Raw genomic sequence first — 24,108 nt, 5'->3', positions numbered from 1 at the left:
GCATTCTACGACTGGACTCGTTCGACGTCCTCGGGCAAGCCTTCAAGTGACATTAACCTTCTGAGCGTCGAGAATGTGGACTCGGTTTGGCCCTTCTTTCAATGTACGCAACAAGTCTTTATCTAGATACCTTTTTCAAGGCGTTGTGACTGAACGACGACTGGTTTCATGGATCATTATGCGCATTCATGGCTGTGCCCATGGTATATAATCGTCGCTTGCTATCACAGGTCGGTCATACAGTGAGCTGGTCTCAGTTTCCTAACCGGACAACAAGTCTCTTCTTCTCAGCTTTTTGTCTCACGAGAGCACATCTAAGCACTATTTTCCATCATGCTTGCTTGCGATAGTAACACCGACGCGTCCAAGTTGTCCGGATGAAGCATGAACACTTTGCAATTTTACTGTCACTCGTAACGTCCTCGTTTCGAAGCGATGTCTGCCTCCTCCGTATGTCTCTTTCCAAGGCTTCGAGTCCCAGCCCACGTCATCTCGGCCCCATCAGAATCCTGCCCAAAAGTATCCTCATCCGCCGTCGTTGCCAACACTAGCAATGGAGCAATAGCGTCATCCTCTGTGTTCGGGTCGTCGTCGTGGGTTGATTGATTGTGCATCTCCTGTGGAGAAATGCCGAATATCTCGCCGGAAAAGCCCGGCTGTAAGTTGATTACAGAGCCAGACGTCTCAGAGCCCTGGAGCGACATTGAGAACGCGGCCGGCGACGTGACACCGCCCGACAATTCCAAATGACTAATTCGATCGGCTTGGGCGTCGATTGTTTGGTTTTGGACTTCAATTCGTGCTATGTATTGCTGGTTCTCACTGAATAGCTGCTGTAGTTTTGCGTCTTTCGAGGCAGCAAACTCGCGCCAGTGCGAGATGCACGTTGTCATCTCGTGTATAATAACCGCCACAAGTCTTGCGGTGAGGTTTTCAGGTCTTCCGTCCATAGTGATTTGAGGTACTTCCATCTTAATTCAAGCTGTTATCAATACTACCGCGGTATCCAATCATCTGATTTCGGTACAGAAGGCGTTCTTTTGGAAGAAAGTAGTAGTATTAGACTAAACCCTTATAACACCTACGGAAAGTCCGAAGTGGATGTGCTGCAACAGTTTTCAGGCAAGCTCAAATCGGATCTTGAGATGCTTCTGCTGTTGAATGGCTAAAACAAACTCTTGATGTACGGCTTGATGTCCAGAGGCTTTTCCCGGTTTCTAACCTCAAAAGAGCAAAACGTCATTATTGTGTTTGTTGCCAGAACTGGCGCTTCGGGGAAATTTTCCCTGCGGCTAAAAACTGATGTAAGCATAAGACCGCCAGTAACTGATCTTTGTCGGGATGCAGACGTAGACGCACGCGCATCTGCACAGCATCTATTTTATGGTTGATTCAGGCTTCTATCGAGCAGGTCACCGGCTTTTGTTCAAACGCATCCAACATGCTGGTTGCTCTTCATCGCATTCAAGAGGCTGAATTCCGCCTCAGAGGTGCTCTTCCAGTGAGTATTGCGATTTCTTCATCGCCACCTGGTCCGTCGGTCATGTTGCTACCAGCTGTCGGTCATTCATTTATCTTCGCCCGAGATCAGGCAGGCTTGGCGGTCCCGGGGCAGTCTATCTATAGCCTACTAAGTCACCATACTTAGAATAGAGAATATGAATCAGCTGACCTATAAGAACGCATTTGATCCATGGCCTAATATACACAGTGATTGGGTTCTTCGACCATCACAGTGATTCGGGTGTTACCTAGCCCTGGCCAATCTGCGTGGTAATCACGAGAGTCTGCCTGGGTGTGCGCAGTATAAAACCGCAGCTCTTACCATCCTTACAGACCGTTGCTTCTTGGTTCATCTCACCTGTCAAAGTTTCACCAACGACGACATTTCTCAGTGTCCATTTACCAACGCACCTTTTTCACTGTATTTGTACTACACGTGCCTATCAAAGTTGCGACTTCAATGGCCGGCATCTGGTATCATACTTCTACAGTTTCTGTCTGGTTCAATAAGATCAAAACCATCATTGAGGCGACCGGCTTGCGGTTAAAGACTTTATGCATGTCCACCACGATCCCGTCTGTAGAGAGATATCTAATGTTGACCATAGTCACCCTGTTCAGGAACAGACATAACCATGACGACGACCATGACGACGACCATGATGACGACCATGACGACGACCATAACGACGATCAAAGTCTCCCTCGGGATGAACTTCCCTGGTGGATATTGAGAGAAGCGCCGCCTCCAGGGCTTACTCCTAAGACTCTACCTGAATAGAAGCGAATTCTGCAGAGTTTGCCGCGAATACAAAACACATCAGTTTCGTCACTTCAACGCGATCAAGTCTATAAGGGAGGCAGGATACGGCTCCTGGCGCGAAATTGAGTTTAGAAATCTCTCTACTTCGGAATCACTGTGGTACTTGACCAAATATCACGTCGTCGTATTCAAAGATCAAACGTTACAATAAGTAGCTATTCAGAATACAAGGTTCTAGTGGATTCAGCCAATCAGACCGCGCAGTCTAAATCTATTCTCCTTCCTTAGACACCATAACATCTGTCCAGCCATATGAAGAATTACGACATGACTCCATTACTGGATGCCTCCCAGATCAATCAGTGGCTCGATTCTATTGCGCAGAACATTCGCGCCAGTCCGCCATGCAGGACTGGTGCAAAACAGACCTGACTCGACTTGAAGGCCTTTGTGACGAGAGGTTTCCATATTCTACAAGACTCTTGCGAGGGCTCAATCGAATGCTCGCCACTTCTTCAGGAAACCTATAACCCAGTCGACCTGAAGTTCGATTAAAGTCGGTGCATTAGTCTGCGTCATCGACCCTTGCGGCCCTTGCAGCATGAACGCATTGTGATCATTAGATATCATCATGCCAAGGTAAGTGTTTGAACCGCTGTTCCAAGCGTTCTTCAGTTGAGAGCTAAGTATGCTTTTCATGGATGTTCATGTCCATCAGGCTACCCGTGACAAAGTCGTAGCCGGTCGCCATGATAACAACGTCCAAGCCGTTCGGTAACATTTTGAGATAGGTAGACGCTTGGACTTAGTCTCTTGGCCCCTGATGTAGTTATTGGGATGAATATCTTCCCCAGCCACTTGATGCCTGCAGAATTCGATGTCCATCCGTGAGGTTGTGAAGTACTATCCGTTGGACTCGTTGAGTTTCTCGGGATACTGATACATACGCTACGACTTTTGACTCATGGGCGTGACACCTAGCCTGAGACCCGTTCCCCGTTGAGAAATGTTGATACCCGACTTACTTTGGAATCCAAGAAAGGTGACCCCAAAAGGGGTTTGACTAGTTGGTGAAGACAAGTGTGCGAGATCCTTGAACCAAAGCGTACATGGGGCTATTATTGCTATAGAGTAGGCATGGGGCTATTGCGGCTATAGGGTAGAACAGAGCCTCATTAGCCACTGCCCGCCTCAAATTCACTTCATTTCCAAAATCACTACGGGGCTTGATAATGTGTCAGGTTTCATTTCCAAAAACCAATTGTCACTATGACTACTGTGGCAATCCAGAACACAACATCCAGTAGCTCCAGCCAGCAAGACCACGCGATTGAAACCTATCCCTCCACTTTGGATACGACAAAGTTGGCCCAGTCATCGAGGGACTGGCTGCACAACTCTCTCCATCGCTGCACCCCGCCCAGATAGATGAGCGGCTCGATTCTCTTGTGCGGGATGTTCGCGCCAGTCCACCACGCGGTGCTCTCGCAGAAAATTGACGACTCAAAGGCGTCCATTACGAGATCTTTCCACGACCGACAAGACTCGTTCAACGGTTCGATCGAATGCAGATTATCTTTGCGCATCCGCTCTAGGAGGCTTACCACCCAGTCAACCTGAAGCTCAATGAAGGGTGGTGCATTAGTTTGCGTTGTTGGCCCTTGCGGCCCGTATACCATAAACGCGTTGGGCATGTTGGGTATCATCATCCCGAGGTAGGTGCTGATGCCGCTCTTCCAAGCCTCATTCAATCGACCACCGTTCTTATCATGAATGTTCATGTCTAGCAGGCTCCCCGTGATACAGTCGTAGCCGGTGGCCATAATGACGAGATCCAAGTCGTGGTGCGTGGCGGCGTCTGGTGGGCCAGTGAGGATTCCGTGTTCATCAAAGGCGTCGATCGGCGTCTTCTTGAGATCTACCAGCTCGACATTGGCTTGATCTAGCGCCTCGTAGTAGCTCATCTCAAGATTGACGCGTGCCGATCCGAACCATTCGAACTGCTTCAAAGGCGCGACGATGTCCATCTTCTTGCGGTCCGTCATGCGGCTTCGCGTTTTGCGAACCCAAAAGTCGTACAAGCATGCGTTAGCCGTCTTGTCAAATGCGATGTCGCGAAAGTTCGATTGCGTGAGACCGAGGCCGCTCCTGTTCCACAACTGCTCGAACAGGCGGTCCCGTTCTGCCTCGGTCGCGCAACGTACAAGTTCGGTATTCTGATTGTATGGGAGGGCCGAGAATGACTTGAGCTTGGCCTGTGCAAATATGGCGTCGTAGTAGTGTTTCATTTCCTCAGACTCTCTGTACGACAGCTGTCTCTGGTGCATTGGGACTGCAATGCAAGGGTTCCGTACGAAAACTGTCAACTTGCACTCTAACTTAACAAGCTCCTGCACAATCTGCAGACCGGAAGCCCCTTGCCCGACGATACCAACCCTCTTGCCCGCCAGCTCGAGGTCGCTGGGCCACTCGGATGGATGTACAATCTGCCCACCGAACGTGTTCTGGTTTGGAAAGGGGGGTATATACGGCTTATTCATTGAACCGCATGCGAATATGGCGTACTTGGAGGCAGCAATCAGCCCCTTTGCCGTTCGAAAGCGCCAGCGTCTGTTTTCGGGGGCATATTTCACCTCGTCCACTCGGGCGTCAAAGATTGTGTCTTTTCGGAGATCCAGTGTTGCTTCGACGTGGTGAAAGTATCTGCGTATTTCCTCGTGGCCAGGAAACCTCTCGGTAAAATGGAAATCAGCCCAGACTTTGGGTAAGCTGAACTGATAGGCAGGCGTGTCGGAATCAACCCTGGCTCCGGGGTATCGGTTAAAATGCCAAACACCGCCGAAGTCGTCTCCGCGCTCGAGGATCTTGGCAGAGAATCCTGCTTCTCGGATCTTGTGCAATGAATAGCAACCGCTGAACCCTGCGCCGACGATGATGACGTCCGTCTCGAGCATGTCTGCCGCAGTTCCGGTCATTGTGATGAGAGAGAAAGGTTTGTGGCTGTGAACGCAATCGCAGATTCCTGAAGCGCTAGTGAAGTTGTGTAGACGTTAGGTAGTGATTCAGGATAATAGCGGGATCGCGTCATCTAATTTGGTATTTAACTTCACTTGTCTTTCGGCTTAGTGTAGTCCCTGTCACGGGAACAGAGGTTATGCTGAGTGCTGTCATTGAGAGCTGTTTCTGGCTCTGTCGTGTGGTGCATTCTCAGGAGCATTGTCGTCTTCGGGAGGGCGTGTGAGAAGGGCGTGGGGGTAGATCGCACATTGAGTGGACAGATGCGATTTAGGATCATCGCAGGGCTGCAACTGCCGCTATGAAAAGTCTCCACCAGGCCAGATATGGACGGAGGGCCTCAAGCAGACCATGTTAAGGTCGATTGGCTACCTGATCACAACAACTGACGAAACTGGCGCTAAAACAAGGGTCTGGTTGGATTGCCCCACCGCCCTTGAACGAGAAATGACAGTATCAATATGGACCGACCGGCTGAATCAGCAGTAACGAGGCCGTGATGTTCTAGAACCCTCCACCGAAGTGGAACCCTAACAGCAGTTGCAGTACACAGTAGTTGATAATCCATATTTGAAGGATGCATCCGAAAACTGACTGCGCGTGTTAATGTGCGTGAAACGTTTTTGTCGGACGAAAACACTGTCGGCGAAATGTGCACTGATGACTGTTAGCCACGAACGATCGCGATTGGTCCGCGTGGCTCGCCACGATGTATCACAATAAATGTCCGCACAGGGTATCGTAAAATTCTATTAGTCCACTGCGTCAAGCAGGATGTTCTCGTGGCTGGTGCAGCATCTGGTTGAGAGCTGAGCCGTCATCAAAGGCGGGCGCCGTAAGCTATCAGCAGCTGGACTGCGTCCTCGCTCTTGTTCCGATTGGCAAAGAACAGTGGACTTTGTCCCCACTCTCCGGGAATGTTTGGATCGGCCCCTTGTTGAAGTAGGAGCTCCGCGCAGGCTAGGTTATTGTACAATATTGCGACACCAAGAGGTGTATGCATGAATGCTTCAGTGTAGACTCCGTCAGGCACGGAATACCCTTCGTTTTGCCAATCAATCATAGATAGACAGCAGTCCCTTACTGACGGGCCGAAACCATCTGGTCCAAGATTGAAGAGCCGCCGTAAGATATCATAACCCTCGGTTTCCGCCGACAAATTTGGCAATCCAAAATCGCCTGCCAAGGTGTGTAGGATCGTATCTCCAATCGAGTCGCGTAAGAAAAGGTTCGTGGAAGGCGTGAGCACATAAAGCAATGCTTGAGTTTTCCACCTACAATCGAGCTGATGTTGATGCCAGGCATGCGTTGATACCTCTCGGCTGAACAGGCGTTCTGGCGTGCGCACGAGAACATGGAAAATAACGTCATGCTGTTGAGTAAGTTAGGTTGCGTCCAGCCATAGTCTAATGTCAGCGGTACCACATCGGCCCCCTGAGCTTCTCGGTGTTCTTGATCCCCGACCCAACTTCTCGATGATGCCAGTGTCGAAGTAGCAGCCTCACTGTTGCCATCGGCGGTTCTCCAAGCTGAGGTAGTCTCAAATGGATCCGGATACTCGTACTCGAGGTAAGGAGGCTCGTCCGTCGGCATATGCTGCTGTAATGGTGCACCGCCTGGCTGCGCGGGATCGTCATCGCTAGAAGTTGGCGTATGTACGCCGGAAGACCACGAATCAGAAGGGGTAGGGGCTTCTTCAAAGTCTACGGAATACGGATCGGCACCGAAGAAAAGTTCTGAAAAGTCTCGGGCCTGCCGCTCCATCGCGTTAGTCAAAGCTTGCAGCAGATGCCGAGACAGGAGAACACCTATACGACAGATGTCGTAGCATCGCAGGCCATTTGATCAAGGCTGAAATATTTGTACTTGTCAGTTACCAGTGTTCAGAGGCTCCGTTGGAAAAGCAGGAACCGTCGTTCGGTACGTATCAAACTTCAAAAGCCTTTTCTTAACCTATCAACTGCCTCAATAACACAAATGGTGCAATGCTTTCGGTGTCCAAGAGAAGACGCAACTATCTTCGCGGAACAGCTCCCGAATTGGCCACACGCTCGGAAGCCTATTTTTCCCATGTCTGTTGCATCGAATCAGACAAATACCTGTGCAAACATGCAGCAAGAACGATCGAAACTGCCATTCCTGGAAGGAAAATTAGTGCGCCGATTCTACGGAAAAACCCGGCCTTGGCCAGCCATACATGACAGAATTTCACGCGTCTTAAGGCAAAAGACAACCAAAAAAGACCTCGCATCTTTGTGTGATCGATTCACGGTTATTGAAACCTACTACAAGAAAGCGAGTTGCGTAGAGATGAAGGGCTCTTTGCCAAAGGGTGAGTTTTGAGTGCAGCTCGACTCCCATATAGATTATTAACTGACAGCCTCGCCAAGCCATGACGGGAGCAAGCGGTAAGTCGCCAAATCAAAAGCCGTCTGCTTCTGCCCAAAGCGAAGAAGTGAAGCCTTCCATTGCCCGTGATTCACGGTACGCGCCATACCTTATAGCTTGACGCATGCCGGAAAGCTGACATTTGGCTAGCCCAAAGAACGCGAAAAAGGGTCAGCCGGGCAACGCCATTCAGTATGTGCCAATCACGCCTTGGGCCACGTCCACCTGGGTGGCGAGCGGCAGACTTGTCATGGAGCTCGTCAACAACAGGATGGCGTATTATTTTGTGGCCGACGATGGTCGTGTGATAGGTGTCTATCCTGGTGTTTGGAGTTTTCCACCCATGTTCCAGTGGTCGTCAAATAAAAAGGTGGCAAGCTGTTGATTCTAGCCACATTCCCAGAGGGAAATCCTACACTGCAACCCGTGTCTTCAGTTTCGTTGCTCCTGAATGATGATACAGCGTAGTATTTTTAGGGGAGCATAGCTATGGAAAATGCAAGATTTGATGTAGATCATCGTTATGTTCCCGTTGAGCGACGCTGTCTAAAGGCGTATATGTATTCAAAATCTTCTACAATTCGCATATTCTGCTAAGCATAGACATGCTACGGTACATGCAAGACTTCCTGGCTTTAAACACATCCCGGCTTTGACTGGACAGGCCCGGTAGGCGCACCTTCTCTTTGGGACGGTGCAAGGTATTGGAAGTGTTGCTGTTTATCATATTGGTCGTGAGCTCGCGCTGTGCCGTTTCTGTGTGTTGCAAGTCCGAACAGAGGGCAAGATCTTTCAGTCGATTCTAAGTCCTTGAGACATACCGTCCGATCTGATGACGATGGTTTCTTTGATAGATAAAACTCACTGCCCGGTCGGAACGACAACGACGATTCATTAGCGGCACTGCTTGTTGGGATTTTCTGTTCCTCCTCTAGCTGTAGCTGAGATGGAGGTCTGTTGAGTGAGGTTTGTGGATATGCTTGTGATGCATAATAGGGTGTCGCAGTATGAGGAGAGAGTAAAAGATCTTGATAAGCATCGGCTACTGTTCGCCTGAATGTTTGAGAAAAGAGGTCACCGTACATGGTGATGTTAAAGTATCTTTAGACGTTGCAAATTCAAGGTGACAAAGTTTCTAGCTCTCGCCGCACCAGGTATGCTTTTGAGAGCATCCAGCATGAGCCACATTTGACACCAACCTTATGTATCAGCTGCAGCTGCCCAGACATGTCAATAAATGCGTTATAGATAGCTATCGGTACGTCTGCAGCCAATTTTGACCCCAAGTCAAGAATGCTACAAAAGAAGAGACGGCGGGTTGATGGCTTCATAAGTCCTTCTACTACATACTGAACCAACCCGCAGAAACCACCATGGAGATCTGGGCTTTTGCCAATATATACACAGCTGCTCGTACACCCAACTCAGTCCATTCATCTTCAAGCACAGTGACAACGCTACCTCAAGCGTGCACCTGGCCTCCGAGAGAGAATCCGCCGACCACAACGGCAGTTCGTACTACTTCACTTCCGGACACGCTGACTTACACTCATCGATTCTGGAACGCTACTTTCGCCCAAAACACACCAAATATCAGCACTGTGATCAGCGTGACGAGGACGGCATCTAGTAGCAATCTTGAGTCGTCTTGGACATATCAAAAACCGACAATGCACATATCCACAGCGGTACCCGTCAGCGCAACTGTCTCTCACCGCGCCCGCTGCAACTGCGTTGCAGGCTTGTTCATTTCCCTTGTCGTCATTTCTCTATGGGAGTATCTCGGTTAGAAGGGCTATGGGCCGTCCAACGATGCTGATCCGCAAATACTTCATGACAAAGGGGAATGTGCCGTCATAGGCGGATGCATGTTTACATTTTGTGTGGGTCAAGCATGTTGGCACCATGCTTTCGTTTTCAGTAAGACTTCTTATGTGTACTGGCAGACAAGATAAAGGTTGGATCCTCTTCGACACAATGAGAAGACTTTTCAGACTGAAGCTTTTGAGTTCCCAATCCGCTGCAAATAGAAACAAATATCTACAATGGAGCTGTCGTTTTTCGTCCTTTGAACTCGGAGTTTTGCGTTTCATTGCCTCTTACTCTGCTGAGGATGGTATAACTGGAGCTCAGTAGCGAGACTGATAGGAAAGCGAGACCTTCCATGGCCGCGGGTCGAATTCACGGACGGGATCAGGGAAATGAGATAATTGTCAAAAGTGGGATCCCAAGCAGTATCTGAGCATATTTCCGTAACGCGAATGAACGACTTAAGTAGACGACGATATATAAGCTCAATAACAAAAAAAACAACCTCAGGAGATCATCCCCCGCCGGCTGCTGTGGCTCAGTCGACTCTCGAATAGTCAAAGACCATCGTCCGCGATTCTGCATGGATCTTTGTGCTTCAAATATCAACCGCTATTATACTGCTCGATATCAGCTGCATGGAGCTGCCGTGGACACAGATTTTGTCGTGGAAGTGCTGTTTCACTTTGTTACAAATATCAACATAATGTCGCTGAGGTCTTCGCTGAACGGTTCGGGGGCTTTATATCTGGCTTGTCTTACCTCTTTACCCCTATTCAGTGCCAGCATTGAATTCAGTCAAGAGTATGATACGCTGGTGTTTGAACCTCCATATCCACTCTTGGTTAATCTCCCGGTGAACGACCTTTGACCCAGGCTTTTAGCGTCCAGCAAGCCATTTCAAGTCCCAGGCTTTCTCCTCCGATAGACCACCTTCCCCTGATATGTGGTTTATTGCAAATTGTGAGCGTGTCACTTATAGTACTGTTCCGATGTTGTTCCTCTCCCACGAACATTCTGAATATTTGAGAGGCTGAAAACTGATCCGCGATGGCTGTAGTGGCTGGTTTGCAAACAAAAGTGTGGGTCGGGATGGTGTACTATATGACAGTGCTAGTAGTAGCGTGTGATTAAGAGCTGCATGAAAGCATCCATAACCGGCTTCATCAGTAGTCGTTCTCCCACTACTTATCGCAGTGATCTGTACACCGTAAGAATACAGAGGTTTGCAAAATCGGTGTCCGTTTTGCAAGTCTAAAAATTTAGTTGAGCACAGACCAGTCGGTCTTGGCGCGTACGGGGTACATTGCCAAACGGCTGGGGTACTTCTCTATGGAAAACAGTACATCAGCTGCAGAAGCCAGAACTGGCTTTTCACCTAAAATAGCTCTTGAAGGCAGCAAAGCCACCTACCTTTACTGCTGACTCTCAGCCCAAGGTATGGGGGTGTAGCAGCCCAAAAGTGCCTAACAGCCAAAACTGCAATTATCTTGCTTATACGCAACCCCACTACAAAAGGTCGCTCGAAGCGAAAAGACTCTACATATATCCAAGCCAGAATAATCAGCTTCGGGATTTTTTTCCACTTCAGCCATAGTCATCCATCAGCAGGTACAGTGCACATACTCATGCCGCCCTCAACTCGCCTGTGTATCCCATCAACTGCTGTATGATGTCAGTACAAGATGACCCGCATTTTCTCCAAATTCGCCCTTTTCGAATTTTTTGACTGGTCGGAATAGGCTGGAGACCCAGTTTTCTTCGCATATCGATACACCGACGTCATGCAGCAGTCGATGGGATAGCGCCCTGTGCTAGGGATGTTAAAGATGCCCAGCCTAGCGCAGCGCGTCCTCAGAGGCAGGAACTCATAGTAATGTGCGTGCTAAACTGACCCTACAACCACCAACCCCACGTCCAGCCGAGTACCCAGGCAACTCACAGAGCAGGCATGCCACCATCAGTTTGAGTCCAGCAATGGTGTCTCCTTATATTGAACACGACGTACGGTGTGTTGGGTCTCAGCATTCCAGGCTGACGCCCCTGCCTGAGGGAACGACATCACCATGTGAAAGATTAGCACCCACATTCATATTATCATCATTTTTTATTATAAGGGTCTAAGACAAGGTTGATGCCATTGACCTAGACTATTGCTACGAGCATTCTAAACTGAAGGATAAGATCCTTACACTCGTAAGCGCTGGTGTGCTGCCCTCCTTATATAGACGTTGTGCTTCTTTCCAGAACTTTCTGTTGCTTGAACGTAAGCAAGACTCCATGTCCTTCCCTAACTTTCCATTGCTGAGGATCTAGCCGAAGCTTCACATCAGTCCATAGACCGTGATAACTTATTATTGCAGGAGTAGTACACAGCACAAAAAGAGAAAGAATGTAGAATATTCTAGGACTTCTTGTAACTTTGCTTATCAAGAATAAAAAGAAAGTTTCTCCCAGACCCTTCCTATGTCACGCATTAGCGATAAGTAATATAGAGTATAACTAATGTGGGCAATTGATGTAAAGATGTGTAGCTAACTAACTAGTACTTTATAGCTGTAGATACTCTGACTTAAAACACAAAAGTAACACGCGCCCCGACTGACATCCAACGGCTATTTTTGATCCATCTTCCGCATGAGACCTTGCACGGTACTCCGGCGGTAACCAAAGAATATTTTGAGACCTATTTGTGATCCATGCGTCCTGTTGTGAGAGCATATAACGCTGACCCATAAGGTCTCCAGTTGGTTCCTGGGTCGCTACCTCGAATACGTTCTCCAAGCTGTTGTGGCCCTCGAGCGTCTGCTGGCACTGGCCGGTGGTCGTGTCCCAGAGCTTGACGGTGTTGTCGAAGGAGCCTGAGGCGAGCTGGCGCCCATCCGGCGAGAAGGCCACCGACCTGACGTGGCTGCTGTGGCCCTTGAGCGTCTGCTGGCACTGGCCGGTGGTTGTGTCCCAGAGCTTGATGGTGCTGTCGTTGGAGCCTGAGGCGAGCTGGCGCCCATCCGGCGAGAAGGCCACCGACCAGAACCAGTCGCTGTGGCCCTTAAACGTCTGCTGGCACTGGCCGGTGGTTGTGTCCCAGAGCTTGACGGTGCTGTCGAAGGAGCCTGAGGCGAGCTGGCGCCCATCCGGCGAGAAGGCCACCGACCTGACGTGGCTGCTGTGGCCCTCGAGCGTCTGCTGGCACTGGCCGGTGGCCGTGTCCCAGAGCTTGACGGTGCTGTCGTTGGAGCCTGAGGCGAGCTGGCGCCCATCCGGCGAGAAGGCCACCGACCTGACGTGGCTGCTGTGGCCCTCGAGCGTCTGCTGGCACTGGCCGGTGGCCGTGTCCCAGAGCTTGACGGTGCTGTCGTTGGAGCCTGAGGCGAGCTGGCGCCCATCCGGCGAGAAGGCCACCGAGCTGACGCCGTTGCTATGGCCCTTGAGCGTCTGCTGGCACTGGCCGGTGGCCGTGTCCCAGAGCTTGATGGTGCTGTCGTTGGAGCCTGAGGCGAGCTGGCGCCCATCCGGCGAGAAGGCCACCGACCTGACGTGGCTGCTGTGGCCCTTGAGCGTCTGCTGGCACTGGCCGGTGGTTGTGTCCCAGAGCTTGACGTTGCTGTTGTTGGAGCCTGAGGCGAGCTGGCGCCCATCCGGCGAGAAGGCCACCGACCTGACGTGGCTGCTGTGGCCCTTGAGCGTCTGCTGGCACTGGCCGGTGGTTGTGTCCCAGAGCTTGACGGTGCTGTCGTTGGAGCCTGAGGCGAGCTGGCGCCCATCCGGCGAGAAGGCCACCGAGCTGACGCCGTTGCTGTGGCCCTTGAGCGTCTGCTGGCACTGGCCGGTGGCCGTGTCCCAGAGCTTGACGGTGCTGTCGTTGGAGCCTGAGGCGAGCTGGCGCCCATCCGGCGAGAAGGCCACCGACCTGACGTGGCTGCTGTGGCCCTCGAGCGTCTGCTGGCACTGGCCGGTGGCCGTGTCCCAGAGCTTGACGGTGCTGTCGTTGGAGCCTGAGGCGAGCTGGCGCCCATCCGGCGAGAAGGCCACCGACCTGACGTGGCTGCTGTGGCCCTCGAGCGTCTGCTGGCACTGGCCGGTGGCCGTGTCCCAGAGCTTGACGGTGCTGTCGTTGGAGCCTGAGGCGAGCTGGCGCCCATCCGGCGAGAAGGCCACCGACCTGACGTGGCTGCTGTGGCCCTCGAGCGTCTGCTGGCACTGGCCGGTGGCCGTGTCCCAGAGCTTGACGGTGCTGTCGTTGGAGCCTGAGGCGAGCTGGCGCCCATCCGGCGAGAAGGCCACCGACCTGACGTGGCTGCTGTGGCCCTTGAGCGTCTGCTGGCACTGGCCGGTGGTTGTGTCCCAGAGCTTGATGGTGTTGTCGTTGGAGCCTGAGGCGAGCTGGCGCCCATCCGGCGAGAAGGCCACCGACCAGACGTAGCTGCTGTGGCCCTCGAGCGTCTGCTGGCATGCGTTCCAGTCTACGTCTCCCTTTGTAATCATGGTAATCCAGGCCGGTGCTTCTAATCGGAAAAGTTGCCTTACTAAGCTGTGGGTAGGGCTAAATAAAAGAGCAGCTATGTAAAGTTGCAATGGAAAGCTTTCTATACATTGTTTGTAAGAAAGAATAAATCGACAGGCATCTTGGATGAGTTCTATAAGTTGTGTTTCCGCACTTGCCTAAAGAGCTATTAGATAGTATCTAACAATATATTTTAACGAGACTTACAATCAAAGTTTGGAGTTTCTGCATCGCTAATACTGCCTGCGGTATGCCTTTTAGAAGACTTTGAGCCTCTAACCAGTGGATGTAGTGGCATTTGAGAAAAGTGTGAACGCTGTTGTTGTCCTGCAAATCAACACATGTCAGGCTGTCCGCAGGATTTGAGTGCTCCAGATGGTCAACCCAGTGTGTAGACGAGTACTTTAGAGAAGCCAAAGGGTCTGGGTTAGGTGGCGATATGTCTTCTATAGAGCTTCCAGGGTTGCGCAGCTTGTACATATCGCGTCTGAGCGTGCTGGATAACACCTCCAAGGACCTTGAGAAGATGATGTGGTGCTGGCGCGCGATGCCGGAAGGTAGAATCTGGTTAAATGCTGCATATGCCTTATTTAATAAGAAATCCTTGGCTGACTGGTGGACAAAGTAGATCGTGTCCTGGCGAATAGTGAGAAAAGAACCGCAGAGGCCAATAATATGCTGAAGGAATTCGGGATCGTCCGCCGGACCATGGCACTCTTCGATGAGTATGGTGGACTCGGCGAGCGAAAGTGGGCGATAGGTTGTCGCCACCAGACCAAGAATTTGCCTACAGAGCTTAGCGTCGTTTTCTCCGTCAATTTGTTGCATCATCCGTCCGTAGAGAGCATCAAGCCCTGGTGGGAAAGACTTGATCCTCTGTAAGGCCCTCCACCGATCTATCTTCTCGAGTTCTTGGCAGACTAATGCGACCCAGAGAAATGTACCGTCTGCGTTTGATGATAAATACTGACGTACTTTGCTGGCGGTATCGTCTTTGTAGCCCTTGAGCTTGCTAAGGTGTGAAATCTTGGATGTAATGTAGCTGTCCACAGCTGTTGAAACTGAGTTTGCATTGACCTCTAGTGATAGCCTCTGCGCCACGGTGCTTAGCTGTTCTTCGATTTGTGACCAGTTGCGGCTTGAGACAAGCCACTTCGCACCGGTTGATTTCGATGTTTCTGTAATCAAGTGTAGTAGCTTTTTGAGGTCTGTTGAGCACTCGTCCAATGCATCGATAAGGAGGTAGACACCTTGTAGCTTCGAATCATGGAGCATGTTTGTGAAGATCTCACGCATCGCATGCCATGCATTCATGTCTTCAAAAAGCGCCTTGCCAGCCTTTTCGTACTTCTTCATATACGAAACAAGGGACGGGTCTTGGTCGAGAAGCATGAAGATCAAGCCGCGCAGTACCGCCGTCGCCGTATTAAGTCGCTCGTTGGTGGCTTGACAGAAGAAGTAGGACAAGGGTTGCCCCTGACCGCGTGTTGCTTCAAGCTCGTCGATGATGCCGCATAGAAGCATGGTCTTGCCCTTGCCTGGGTCGCCCTTGACCCAAAGCAGTCGCTTGTCCTGGTTGTCACGCCACTGGCAGAAGTCGTAGTTCTGAAGCACCCAGACGTAGGAGTCAGTAAGTAAACCGCCCTTGGTCTCTTGGATGCGTTTCTTGTCGTCGCGTGGGTCGGTAACACGTAGGTCGGCCAGGCATTTCTTGAATTCCTCACTCTGTTGCATCTCCTCTTGTCGCTTGGTGTGGTGTTGAATAGCAACTTCAATATTTTGAAGCATCTTAGGTAAAAGTTGAAGTTCCTTGAGCTGAGAATTTGCGGCGTCTTCTAGGGATTCAAGGCTTTGAAGTGTCTTTTCGGAGGTGTATTGCTTCAAGCATCTCCGCACGTCAGCTTCAACAACCTTAATGTCGTCAAGCTTGCTAGCCCAATCATCCAACTTAATAACGTCTCTGAGGAAAACATCAACCCGGCTCCTGTGGTAAAGGCAGATGCTCTTCATCTGGTAGAGCAAGAGCATCTGGTAAAGATGGACGATATGCTTCTGAAGCCGACTACGCAGCCCTTCAAAATCCGGGCCGGCATCCTTCGGTTTGAGGAGGAGATTAACCAAGTTCCAGTACCAGTCCATCATGGAAACAACGTATTCAATGCCATCGCGTTGAGTAACTGATTCGAAGACTGGGTTGGCAAGTATCTATATGGTATTAGTGGATGTTTGTAAATCCATGGAGCAACTGACCTCAAGAGCAAAAGATACGCCAACCCAAGCGATAGCAGCTTCGGGAGCAGCCTGTACAGCCTTCCCGATTACTTCCTTCAGAGGGGAGATAACCCGAATCACGTCGCTGGCTTTCTGTTTGGATTCTGCCTCCTTTTTCGTCTTCTGCAGCCCGACCTGGACAAGAAGCTCCATCTGGTGCCATCTTTCCTGCGGGTCAGGTTTGATGTGGTTTTCAGCTGAAGCGGCAGGAGTATGACTATCACCGGGAAGTTCGGCCGATAGGAGGTTCTCGTATGCTTCGACTAACTTGGATTCGCTCCGCTTCAGGTTGTCGTACGCCTGGTTCCAAAGCCGCTCTTTGAGGTTGTTTGCTGTTGAGATTGGTGTCTGAAGGGGCGAGGAAGACCGAGAAATTGGCGTTGGAGGGGGTGAAATATGAGGTGAGGCAGAGTTTGACTTGCGGAAGCTGGATTCGAACTTCTTAAGCCATTGAGGACTCATGTTGAGCCGTCTGTTTTGCCCTTTATATGAGCAACAGTGAGAAAATCATAGATGATTGTATGAACACTGAGCGAGTGGCTCAGAGGGTGGGGTCTTGGGCAGTATTGTCTCCCTCGTCAGGCGGGGTAATGCGGCTGGGGGTATTTTCCTATGCATGAGAAGAATCCAATACGAGGCCGAAGATCTGTTGCGTCAGACTGAAAGCAACATCTTGCATATCGTAGTGGGTAGGCCAAGATGTGACGTGAGCAAGAGGGAGTGGCTACTTGTCTTGGCATGCACCTGCACCCGTGCCAATCACGCGCAGCTATTCTTCCGTGTTGTCATTTTTCGTCTTTCGTTTTCTAGCACTAACCGCCTCTATTAGTAACGTGCCAAAACGATAAGGTGATCTGTCTTAGCTTTATGAACAGGGGATTTACTTTTCTCTCTTGGAAGTAGAGATATTTCGTCTCTCAGCTGTTGTAGAAGCTGCCGATGTGGAAAAGTCGACTTGCCTTCCGGAAGGAATCGCCTGACGAACGGCGGGGCCAAAAGGTGCACTCAGAGTTAGCGTGTCAGTCTACAATTGGATGTTGCGGCTGGTACCATCTGCAAGGCGGTGGTCCGTGCTACTGACTACCTGGTGTCAGAACACCCCGACATGAGACAAATGCAAATAAGCCATATTTCGGTTAGGACATAATAGCCGATGCATAGCCAAGATGCTTGACTCGGTTATGAAATGTGGACCTGGCAGATCCCCCATTGCTGCCCGAGCCTAACTAAAGTAACATAGTAGATGGCGTCGTGGCGTGCTCGGATATGATATCTTCTCGCTTAGAGCGATTTCTTGTAGTTGGGTGACGGTTTGTCAGTATGGCCAGCGGAATATGCATATATGTGAGCAGAAAAGAGTGTCTTATTCGTACTAAAGAGAGGAAGGATCACCACAGGTTTGTAGGCCTAATGCTACCTTAATAAATCAACAGAGCTAGGACCATGTGAAAATGACAGTCTGACCTGTTTCAGTATGTTCAGACCATTGCGAAAGGCTTATGTTCATGACTCGCATATAAGCATGCATGGATTCTGTCATTGGGCTGCGTATAAGCAAGATGAGCGCAGTTTTGGCTGTCAGGTTATTTTCGGGCCGATGCTGCTGGGACCCTGGCTGAGAGTAAGACATACAAGGCGCTTTGCTGCCTTCAAGAGCCGTTTAGGTCAAAAGCCAGTTCTGCCTTCCACTGTAGATATACTGTTCTCCATGAAGAAGTACTCCAGCCGTTTGGCAATGTGCCCCGGAAGCGCCAAGACCGACTGGTCTGTGCTCAACTAAATTTTTAGACTTGCAAAACGGACAACGATTTTGCAAACCTCTGTACAACACCGACGATAGGACGCCGAACACTTTGGGAGACAACCTCAAGATGGCCTGTTACTAACACCACGAGCAACCGCAGCATTGGCAAGGCGTCTTGAAGGTAATGCATATGGGGATAGACAGTACTCGTATGGGCTTCTGGGAGGCAAGGACATGAACGAAGGTGGAGATCATGTAGATAATCATATGAGCCCTTAATAGCTTAGCTGGGGTGTAATAAAATATGTATGTATGTATGTACAACACCGTATGCTGAGGTATCGAGGGCGGCAATCCAGGGCGTCATGGCTGCCAGTGCAATCGGCTCCAGACCCTTGATTTGCTCATATACCAAAGTCATAAACAGTTACAGTGGCTAACGAAAAGGGCTTCATCCTCAGCAACTCTCTCGTCTTTGTCCGCACGGACATTTTGACTTCTTGGCGCTTAGCACAGTAAGTATTCTTATCTTATCAATCCCCCTACAAACCGATCAGCTCCACTGTAAGCTACCCAGATTATGACGAGCATGGGGTTTTCTGCGGATCAGGTTATGCACATTTATGTATATTACGGTGGGTCTCACTATTATGAGCATAAAGCAAGTTATGAACGCAACTAATACTATACATACGACCATCGCCACCCACATTACCATAGTTGTGTCCCAAAAGCATCTCAAGCCTCAGCTCAAAATATTGAGCTACGCACGTTTAAGCCTTTCTTTCCAATTCTTCCACTTATATCTCAGGCTATGATCAGTAGGCATGCGAGGCGGCGGAACCAACTCTTGCCTTGGAAGCTGTAATCGGTGAATCTGGTCAGACAAGTGAGTATACCGCTCACTTTCAGAACCAAATATCTCAGCGATGCCCGTTATAGCGCGATGATAGTGCTTGAGAGCTCTATCTGTAGCACCCAGTTGCTCAAACAGACGGCCAAGATTTTCCAGGGCATTAAGGGCAGGGATATATGTTCTCAGAGAATCTGGCCCCCATGCCTTCTCGAAGCCTTGCAGAGCCCGTTCGTACATCGCCTCGGCCTCTTTGAGTCGGCCCTGGTTGTAGTAGAGGAGGCCTAGATTGTTGACTGTTAAGAGTGTGGATGTGTGCTCTGGCCCTAGTGCCTTCTCGTAGCCTTGAAGAGCCCGTTCATACATGGCCTCGGCATCTTTGAGTCGGCCCTGCTTGCAGTAGAGGCTGCCTAGATTGTTGACCGTCATGAGTGTTGATGTGTGCTCTGGCCCTAGTGCCTTCTCGTAGCCTTGAAGAGCCCGTTCGTACATGGCCTCGGCGTCTTTGAGTCGGCCCTGGTCTGAGTAGAGGATGCCTAGAGAGTGAACTGAGTTGAGTGTCGACGTGTGGTCTGGCCCCAGTGCCTTCTCGTAGCCTTGAAGAGCCCGTTTGTACATGGCCTCAGCCTCTGTGAGTCGGCCCTGGTCCGTGTAGAGGATGCCTAGATTGTTGACCGCCAAGAGTGTCGACGTGTGGTCTGGCCCCAGTGCCTTCTCGTAGCCTTGAAGAGCCCGTTGATACATGCCCTCGGCCTCTTTGAGTCGGCCCTGCTTGTGGTAGAGACTGCCTAGACAGTGGACTGAGTCGAGTGTCGAAGTATGTTCTGGCCCCAGTGCCTTCTCGTAGCCTTGAAGAGCCCGTTGATACATGCCCTCGGCCTCTTTGAGTCGGCCCTGGTTCGTGTAGAGGTTGCCTAGATTGTTGACCGTGTCGAGTGTCGATGTGTGGTCTGGCCCTAATGCCTTCTCGTAGCCTTGAAGAGCCCGTTCGTACATCGCCTCGGCCTCTTTGAGTCGGCCCTGGTTCGTGTAGAGGAGGCCTAGATTGTTGACTGTGTTGAGTGTCGACGTGTGGTCTGGCCCCAGTGCCTTCTCGTAGCCTTGAAGAGCCCGGTCGTACATCGCCTCGGCCTCGTCAAGTCGGCCCTGGTCCTTGTAGAGGTTGCCTAGATTGCCGACCGTGTCGAGTGTCGATGTGTGTTCTGGCCCCAGTGCCTTCTCGTAGCCTTGAAGAGCCCAGTCGTACATCGCCTCGGCCTCTTTGAGTCGGCCCTGGTCCGTGTAGAGGAGGCCTAGATTGTTGACCGTCATAAGTGTCGACGTGTGGTCTGGCCCCAGTGCCTTCTCGTAGCCTTGAAGAGCCCGTTTGTACATGGCCTCAGCCTCTGTGAGTCGGCCCTGGTCCGTGTAGAGGATGCCTAGATTGTTGACCGCCAAGAGTGTCGACGTGTGGTCTGGCCCCAGTGCCTTCTCGTAGCCTTGAAGAGCCCGTTGATACATGCCCTCGGCCTCTTTGAGTCGGCCCTGCTTGTGGTAGAGACTGCCTAGACAGTGGACTGAGTCGAGTGTCGAAGTATGTTCTGGCCCCAGTGCCTTCTCGTAGCCTTGAAGAGCCCGTTGATACATGCCCTCGGCCTCTTTGAGTCGGCCCTGGTTCGTGTAGAGGTTGCCTAGATTGTTGACCGTGTCGAGTGTCGATGTGTGGTCTGGCCCTAATGCCTTCTCGTAGCCTTGAAGAGCCCGTTCGTACATCGCCTCGGCCTCTTTGAGTCGGCCCTGGTTCGTGTAGAGGAGGCCTAGATTGTTGACTGTGTTGAGTGTCGACGTGTGGTCTGGCCCCAGTGCCTTCTCGTAGCCTTGAAGAGCCCGGTCGTACATCGCCTCGGCCTCTTTGAGTCGGCCCTGGTTGTAGTAGAGGAGGCCTAGATTGTTGACTGTGTTGAGTGTCGACGTGTGGTCTGGCCCCAGTGCCTTCTCGTAGCCTTGAAGAGCCCGGTCGTACATCGCCTCGGCCTCTTTGAGTCGGCCCTGGTCTGAGTAGAGGATGCCTAGAGAGTGAACTGAGTTGAGTGTCGACGTGTGGTCTGGCCCCAGTGCCTTCTCGTAGCCTTGAAGAGCCCGTTCGTACATCGCCTCGGCCTCTTTGAGTCGGCCCTGGCTGTAGTAGAGGAGGCCTAGATTGTTGACTGTGTTGAGTGTCGACGTGTGGTCTGGCCCCAGTGCCTTCTCGCAGCCTTGAAGAGCCCGTTCGTACATAGCCTCAGCCTCGTCAAGTCGGCCCTGGTCCTTGTAGAGGCTGCCTAGATTGTGCACCGTGTCGAGTGTCGATGTGTGGTCTGGCCCCCGTGCCTTCTCATAGCCTTGAAGAGCCCGGTCGTACATCGCCTCGGCCTCTTTGAGTCGGCCCTGGTCCTTGTAGAGGATGCCTAGATTGTTGACCGTGTCGAGTGTCGATGTGTGTTCTGGCCCCAGTGCCTTCTCGTAGCCTTGAAGAGCCCGGTCGTACATCGCCTCGGCCTCTTTGAGTCGGCCCTGGTTGTAGTAGAGGAGGCCTAGATTGTTGACTGTGTTGAGTGTCGACTTGTGGTCTGGCCCCAGTGCCTTCTCGTAGCCTTGAAGAGCCCGGTCGTACATCGCCTCGGCCTCTTTGAGTCGGCCCTGGTCTGAGTAGAGGATGCCTAGAGAGTGAACTGAGTTGAGTGTCGACGTGTGGTCTGGCCCCAGTGCCTTCTCATAGCCTTGAAGAGCCCGATCGTACATCGCCTCAGCCTCTTTGAGTCGGCCCTGGTCCGAGTAGAGGTTGCCTAGATTATTAAACATCCATATCCCTTCTTCTCCGACATCTATTACTTCTGTTTTAACGCATTGATCTGCATGACGTAAAAGCCGTCGTTGAATAGACCAAAACTCGTGCTGCTCAGTGCTTGGGACATGCGATGCTACACATCTCATCGCTGTCCATGCCCTCTCCTTATTTACCCCTGTATTCAGCACGTGTTTCATCCACGCGTGAACGCACTGATGTACACTGTATCCCCGTGACTCTCTCCCCGTCTCTTTCGCTGGCGGGTTTGCTTCCACTAGTCCATGCTCGCAGAGCAGTCTCATCGCCAAATCAAAGCTCAGTTCGTCTTCGGTTATTTCGACTAGCCATGCCGGGCCCTCTGGCCTGCCCTCCCGCAGCAGCTCGTACCACAGGTCGTCATTGTCAAAGTATGCCCATTGTCCCAGGAGCATAGATGCGCTCAGGCTTTGCTGCTGAATATGGTCCAGCGAGATTTTCCATGTGGAATACAACGCTCTATCGTAGGTCAATAGTTTCGGACTGTTTGTCTGTAAACGCAGCCAAGACTCCTCGTACAAGCGGAGATATTCGCTGCAGGTTCTCGACACTTGTTTGAGATAGGCCCCAGCTGTTGAGAGGGCAAGCGGAAGGCCGTCGAGTCGGCGCGCAAGCGCCATCGCATCACGATCTATTTGACGATTGAGTCCTGCCTTACTTCTTGGATCGATTGACTCACCCTGGGCTAGATTGGCACGATTGGATGTTGATTTTAGTATCTCTAAGCTGTCGTTTACGTCCCCTAGTTTACTTAATTGGATTAACTGTCCGAGCTCCACTGTTGAGGACCGCGTCCTAACGAGAATGGCACCGTGGTCGGTTTCGGGAAAGTATGGGCGTATGTCGTACGCTTTCGAGCCTGTCTCGCCAGCATCATTCTCAATCCCTACTTGCGAACCAGCCTCGTTCTCACTAGGTTTGCCACGATTGTGAAGTTTGACGTCATCGTAGTTATCGTAGATCATCAGCCAACGATTGTTCTTTGGTTCATCCAACCATCGCTTGACTGCACTGACCGTCTCATCGAGGTCTGGATTAGAAAAGGCATTGTTGATATATGTCACGGACGTAGTCTCCTTCATAATTCGCTGGGCTAGGCGTCGGTAACTCTGCTTCAGCGTGATCGTGTCTCTCGCATCAAGCCATACAACAGCCGAGTAATCATCGCGATGTTTCTTCGCAAATGCGATTGTCGTCTGAGTTTTGCCCATGCCACCCAGGCCATGCAGAATAACCGTTCGACGGTCTCCAGTCCATTTCAGTTCTTTGTGGAGACGCCCGAGCTCTTCTTGTCTAGCCACGAAGTGGCTCACGCTGTTGACTTCTTTCGGCAGCTTGAAGGGGAGTATAAATGAAGAAGCTGTTTGTGTTGCATTGCCAGAGCATCTAGTTGGTGAAATTAGCTACTAAGACTGATGACCCTCATGCCATGTCTGATAAATACTCTTACCGCTGCACTTCATCTACCGGCAAGTGGAAGAAGAGCTGCCGAGCATACGCTGCTGCCACAGCTGCCGCGTACCCGTGCCACATGTCGTTCTTATGCGAGTCGCAGTAGTCCGAGATGCCGCGCACAACAAGGCAAGGAAAGTCGGCGATCGCCCCGGCAGCCTCCATCTCAAAACACAACAGCCCATCTTGCTGAGCCAGTGTGTCCCTTAGCAACGCATCCTTCACCACCAGCTCTCCAGATGCAATATTGCCTCTGTGCACAATAACAAACGTGTCGTCGACATCGCTCGTTCGAGGTATACGCTTCGATAGGTCGCACTTGGTGCTGCATGCTCCTTGACGTTGGTGTTCGTAATGTGGTGGGAAAAGATAATCGTTCCGCTCGCCGGGATACTGGAATCGTCGAAGCCTACGACGCGTTATGTCGATTCGACAGACGTCGTGCTGCACCGGATCGACATCCAGCCTTGCCCGCTGCACTGCCAGCGTCTGCGCAGCATTGAGAAGAACTGCCGGTGGTGGTGCCAGGGCACCTGTCCGCTCAAAGTGACCGTCCTTCGCTTTTCCATGATCGTACTGTAGAGCGCCAGAGTGTCCACCCGCAGGCTTGCTCACAACCACATGACCCAGTCGTATCATCCCATTATCCGTCTGAACGGGAACTCCACCACCAATACCAACCAAGAGACCGAAGCGCAAGTTGGGAAACGTCATCCTCATCTGCGCCACAACCGTAGCCGCGGGGCAGTTGCCAGGCTGGTGTAGACCTGCGATAACGATATTGTGGCCGTTGATGCTCCCAAGGCTGTACACGTTGTGGTCTGCTGGGGGCTTCGGAAGTGCGGGATGTTCCTCGTCCAGCATCTCCATCGCTGCGATCTGCTCGACCTCCAGCGGACAGATCCATGCCACCTTGTAGTCGTCGCGGCTGCGTTCCTGCGTCATCTTCGGTCGGTGGCCTGGA

At 51.3% G+C, this 24,108-nt stretch overlaps 5 protein-coding genes across 5 annotated transcripts; 1 reads left to right on the top strand and 4 right to left on the bottom strand.

The window, feature by feature from the left end:
* Positions 1-3,603: 3,603 nt before the first annotated feature.
* Positions 3,604-5,241, bottom strand: CGGC5_v005846 (Baeyer-Villiger monooxygenase; the record flags this gene model as incomplete). Its single annotated transcript, XM_032022660.2, has 1 exon — positions 3,604-5,241. One exon carries the CDS (start codon positions 5,239-5,241, stop codon positions 3,604-3,606), a length of 1,638 nt encoding a protein of 545 aa, XP_031880558.2.
* An 860-nt stretch (positions 5,242-6,101) lies between these two features.
* CGGC5_v005845 (Ankyrin repeat domain-containing protein 36C) lies at positions 6,102-7,045 on the bottom strand (the record flags this gene model as incomplete). Its single annotated transcript, XM_066151539.1, has 3 exons — positions 6,102-6,484; positions 6,560-6,653; positions 6,704-7,045. The coding sequence occupies 3 exons, from the start codon at positions 7,043-7,045 to the stop codon at positions 6,102-6,104; spliced, it is 819 nt and encodes a 272-aa protein (XP_066008959.1).
* A 546-nt stretch (positions 7,046-7,591) lies between these two features.
* CGGC5_v005844 (uncharacterized protein) lies at positions 7,592-8,054 on the top strand (the record flags this gene model as incomplete). Its single annotated transcript, XM_032022661.1, has 3 exons — positions 7,592-7,613; positions 7,672-7,765; positions 7,820-8,054. The coding sequence occupies 3 exons, from the start codon at positions 7,592-7,594 to the stop codon at positions 8,052-8,054; spliced, it is 351 nt and encodes a 116-aa protein (XP_031880497.1).
* Positions 8,055-12,093: 4,039 nt separating this feature from the next.
* On the bottom strand, positions 12,094-16,715 carry CGGC5_v005843 (Vegetative incompatibility protein HET-E-1; the record flags this gene model as incomplete). Its single annotated transcript, XM_066151538.1, has 5 exons — positions 12,094-12,164; positions 12,211-13,980; positions 14,071-14,140; positions 14,190-16,187; positions 16,233-16,715. The coding sequence occupies 5 exons, from the start codon at positions 16,713-16,715 to the stop codon at positions 12,094-12,096; spliced, it is 4,392 nt and encodes a 1,463-aa protein (XP_066008958.1).
* A 2,100-nt stretch (positions 16,716-18,815) lies between these two features.
* nphp3-8 (Nephrocystin-3) lies at positions 18,816-24,089 on the bottom strand (the record flags this gene model as incomplete). The annotated part of the gene is made up of 4 exons (XM_066151537.1): positions 18,816-18,859; positions 18,904-22,323; positions 22,372-23,078; positions 23,143-24,089. 4 exons carry the CDS (start codon positions 24,087-24,089, stop codon positions 18,816-18,818), a joined length of 5,118 nt encoding a protein of 1,705 aa, XP_066008957.1.
* Between the last annotated feature and the right edge of the window lie 19 nt (positions 24,090-24,108).

This window comes from Colletotrichum fructicola (assembly GCF_000319635.2).
Source record: "Colletotrichum fructicola Nara gc5 chromosome Unknown KSG_Nara_v1_contig03, whole genome shotgun sequence".
Lineage (NCBI taxonomy): Eukaryota > Fungi > Ascomycota > Sordariomycetes > Glomerellales > Glomerellaceae > Colletotrichum > Colletotrichum fructicola.
This window is presented reverse-complemented; position numbering and strand designations above follow the sequence as displayed.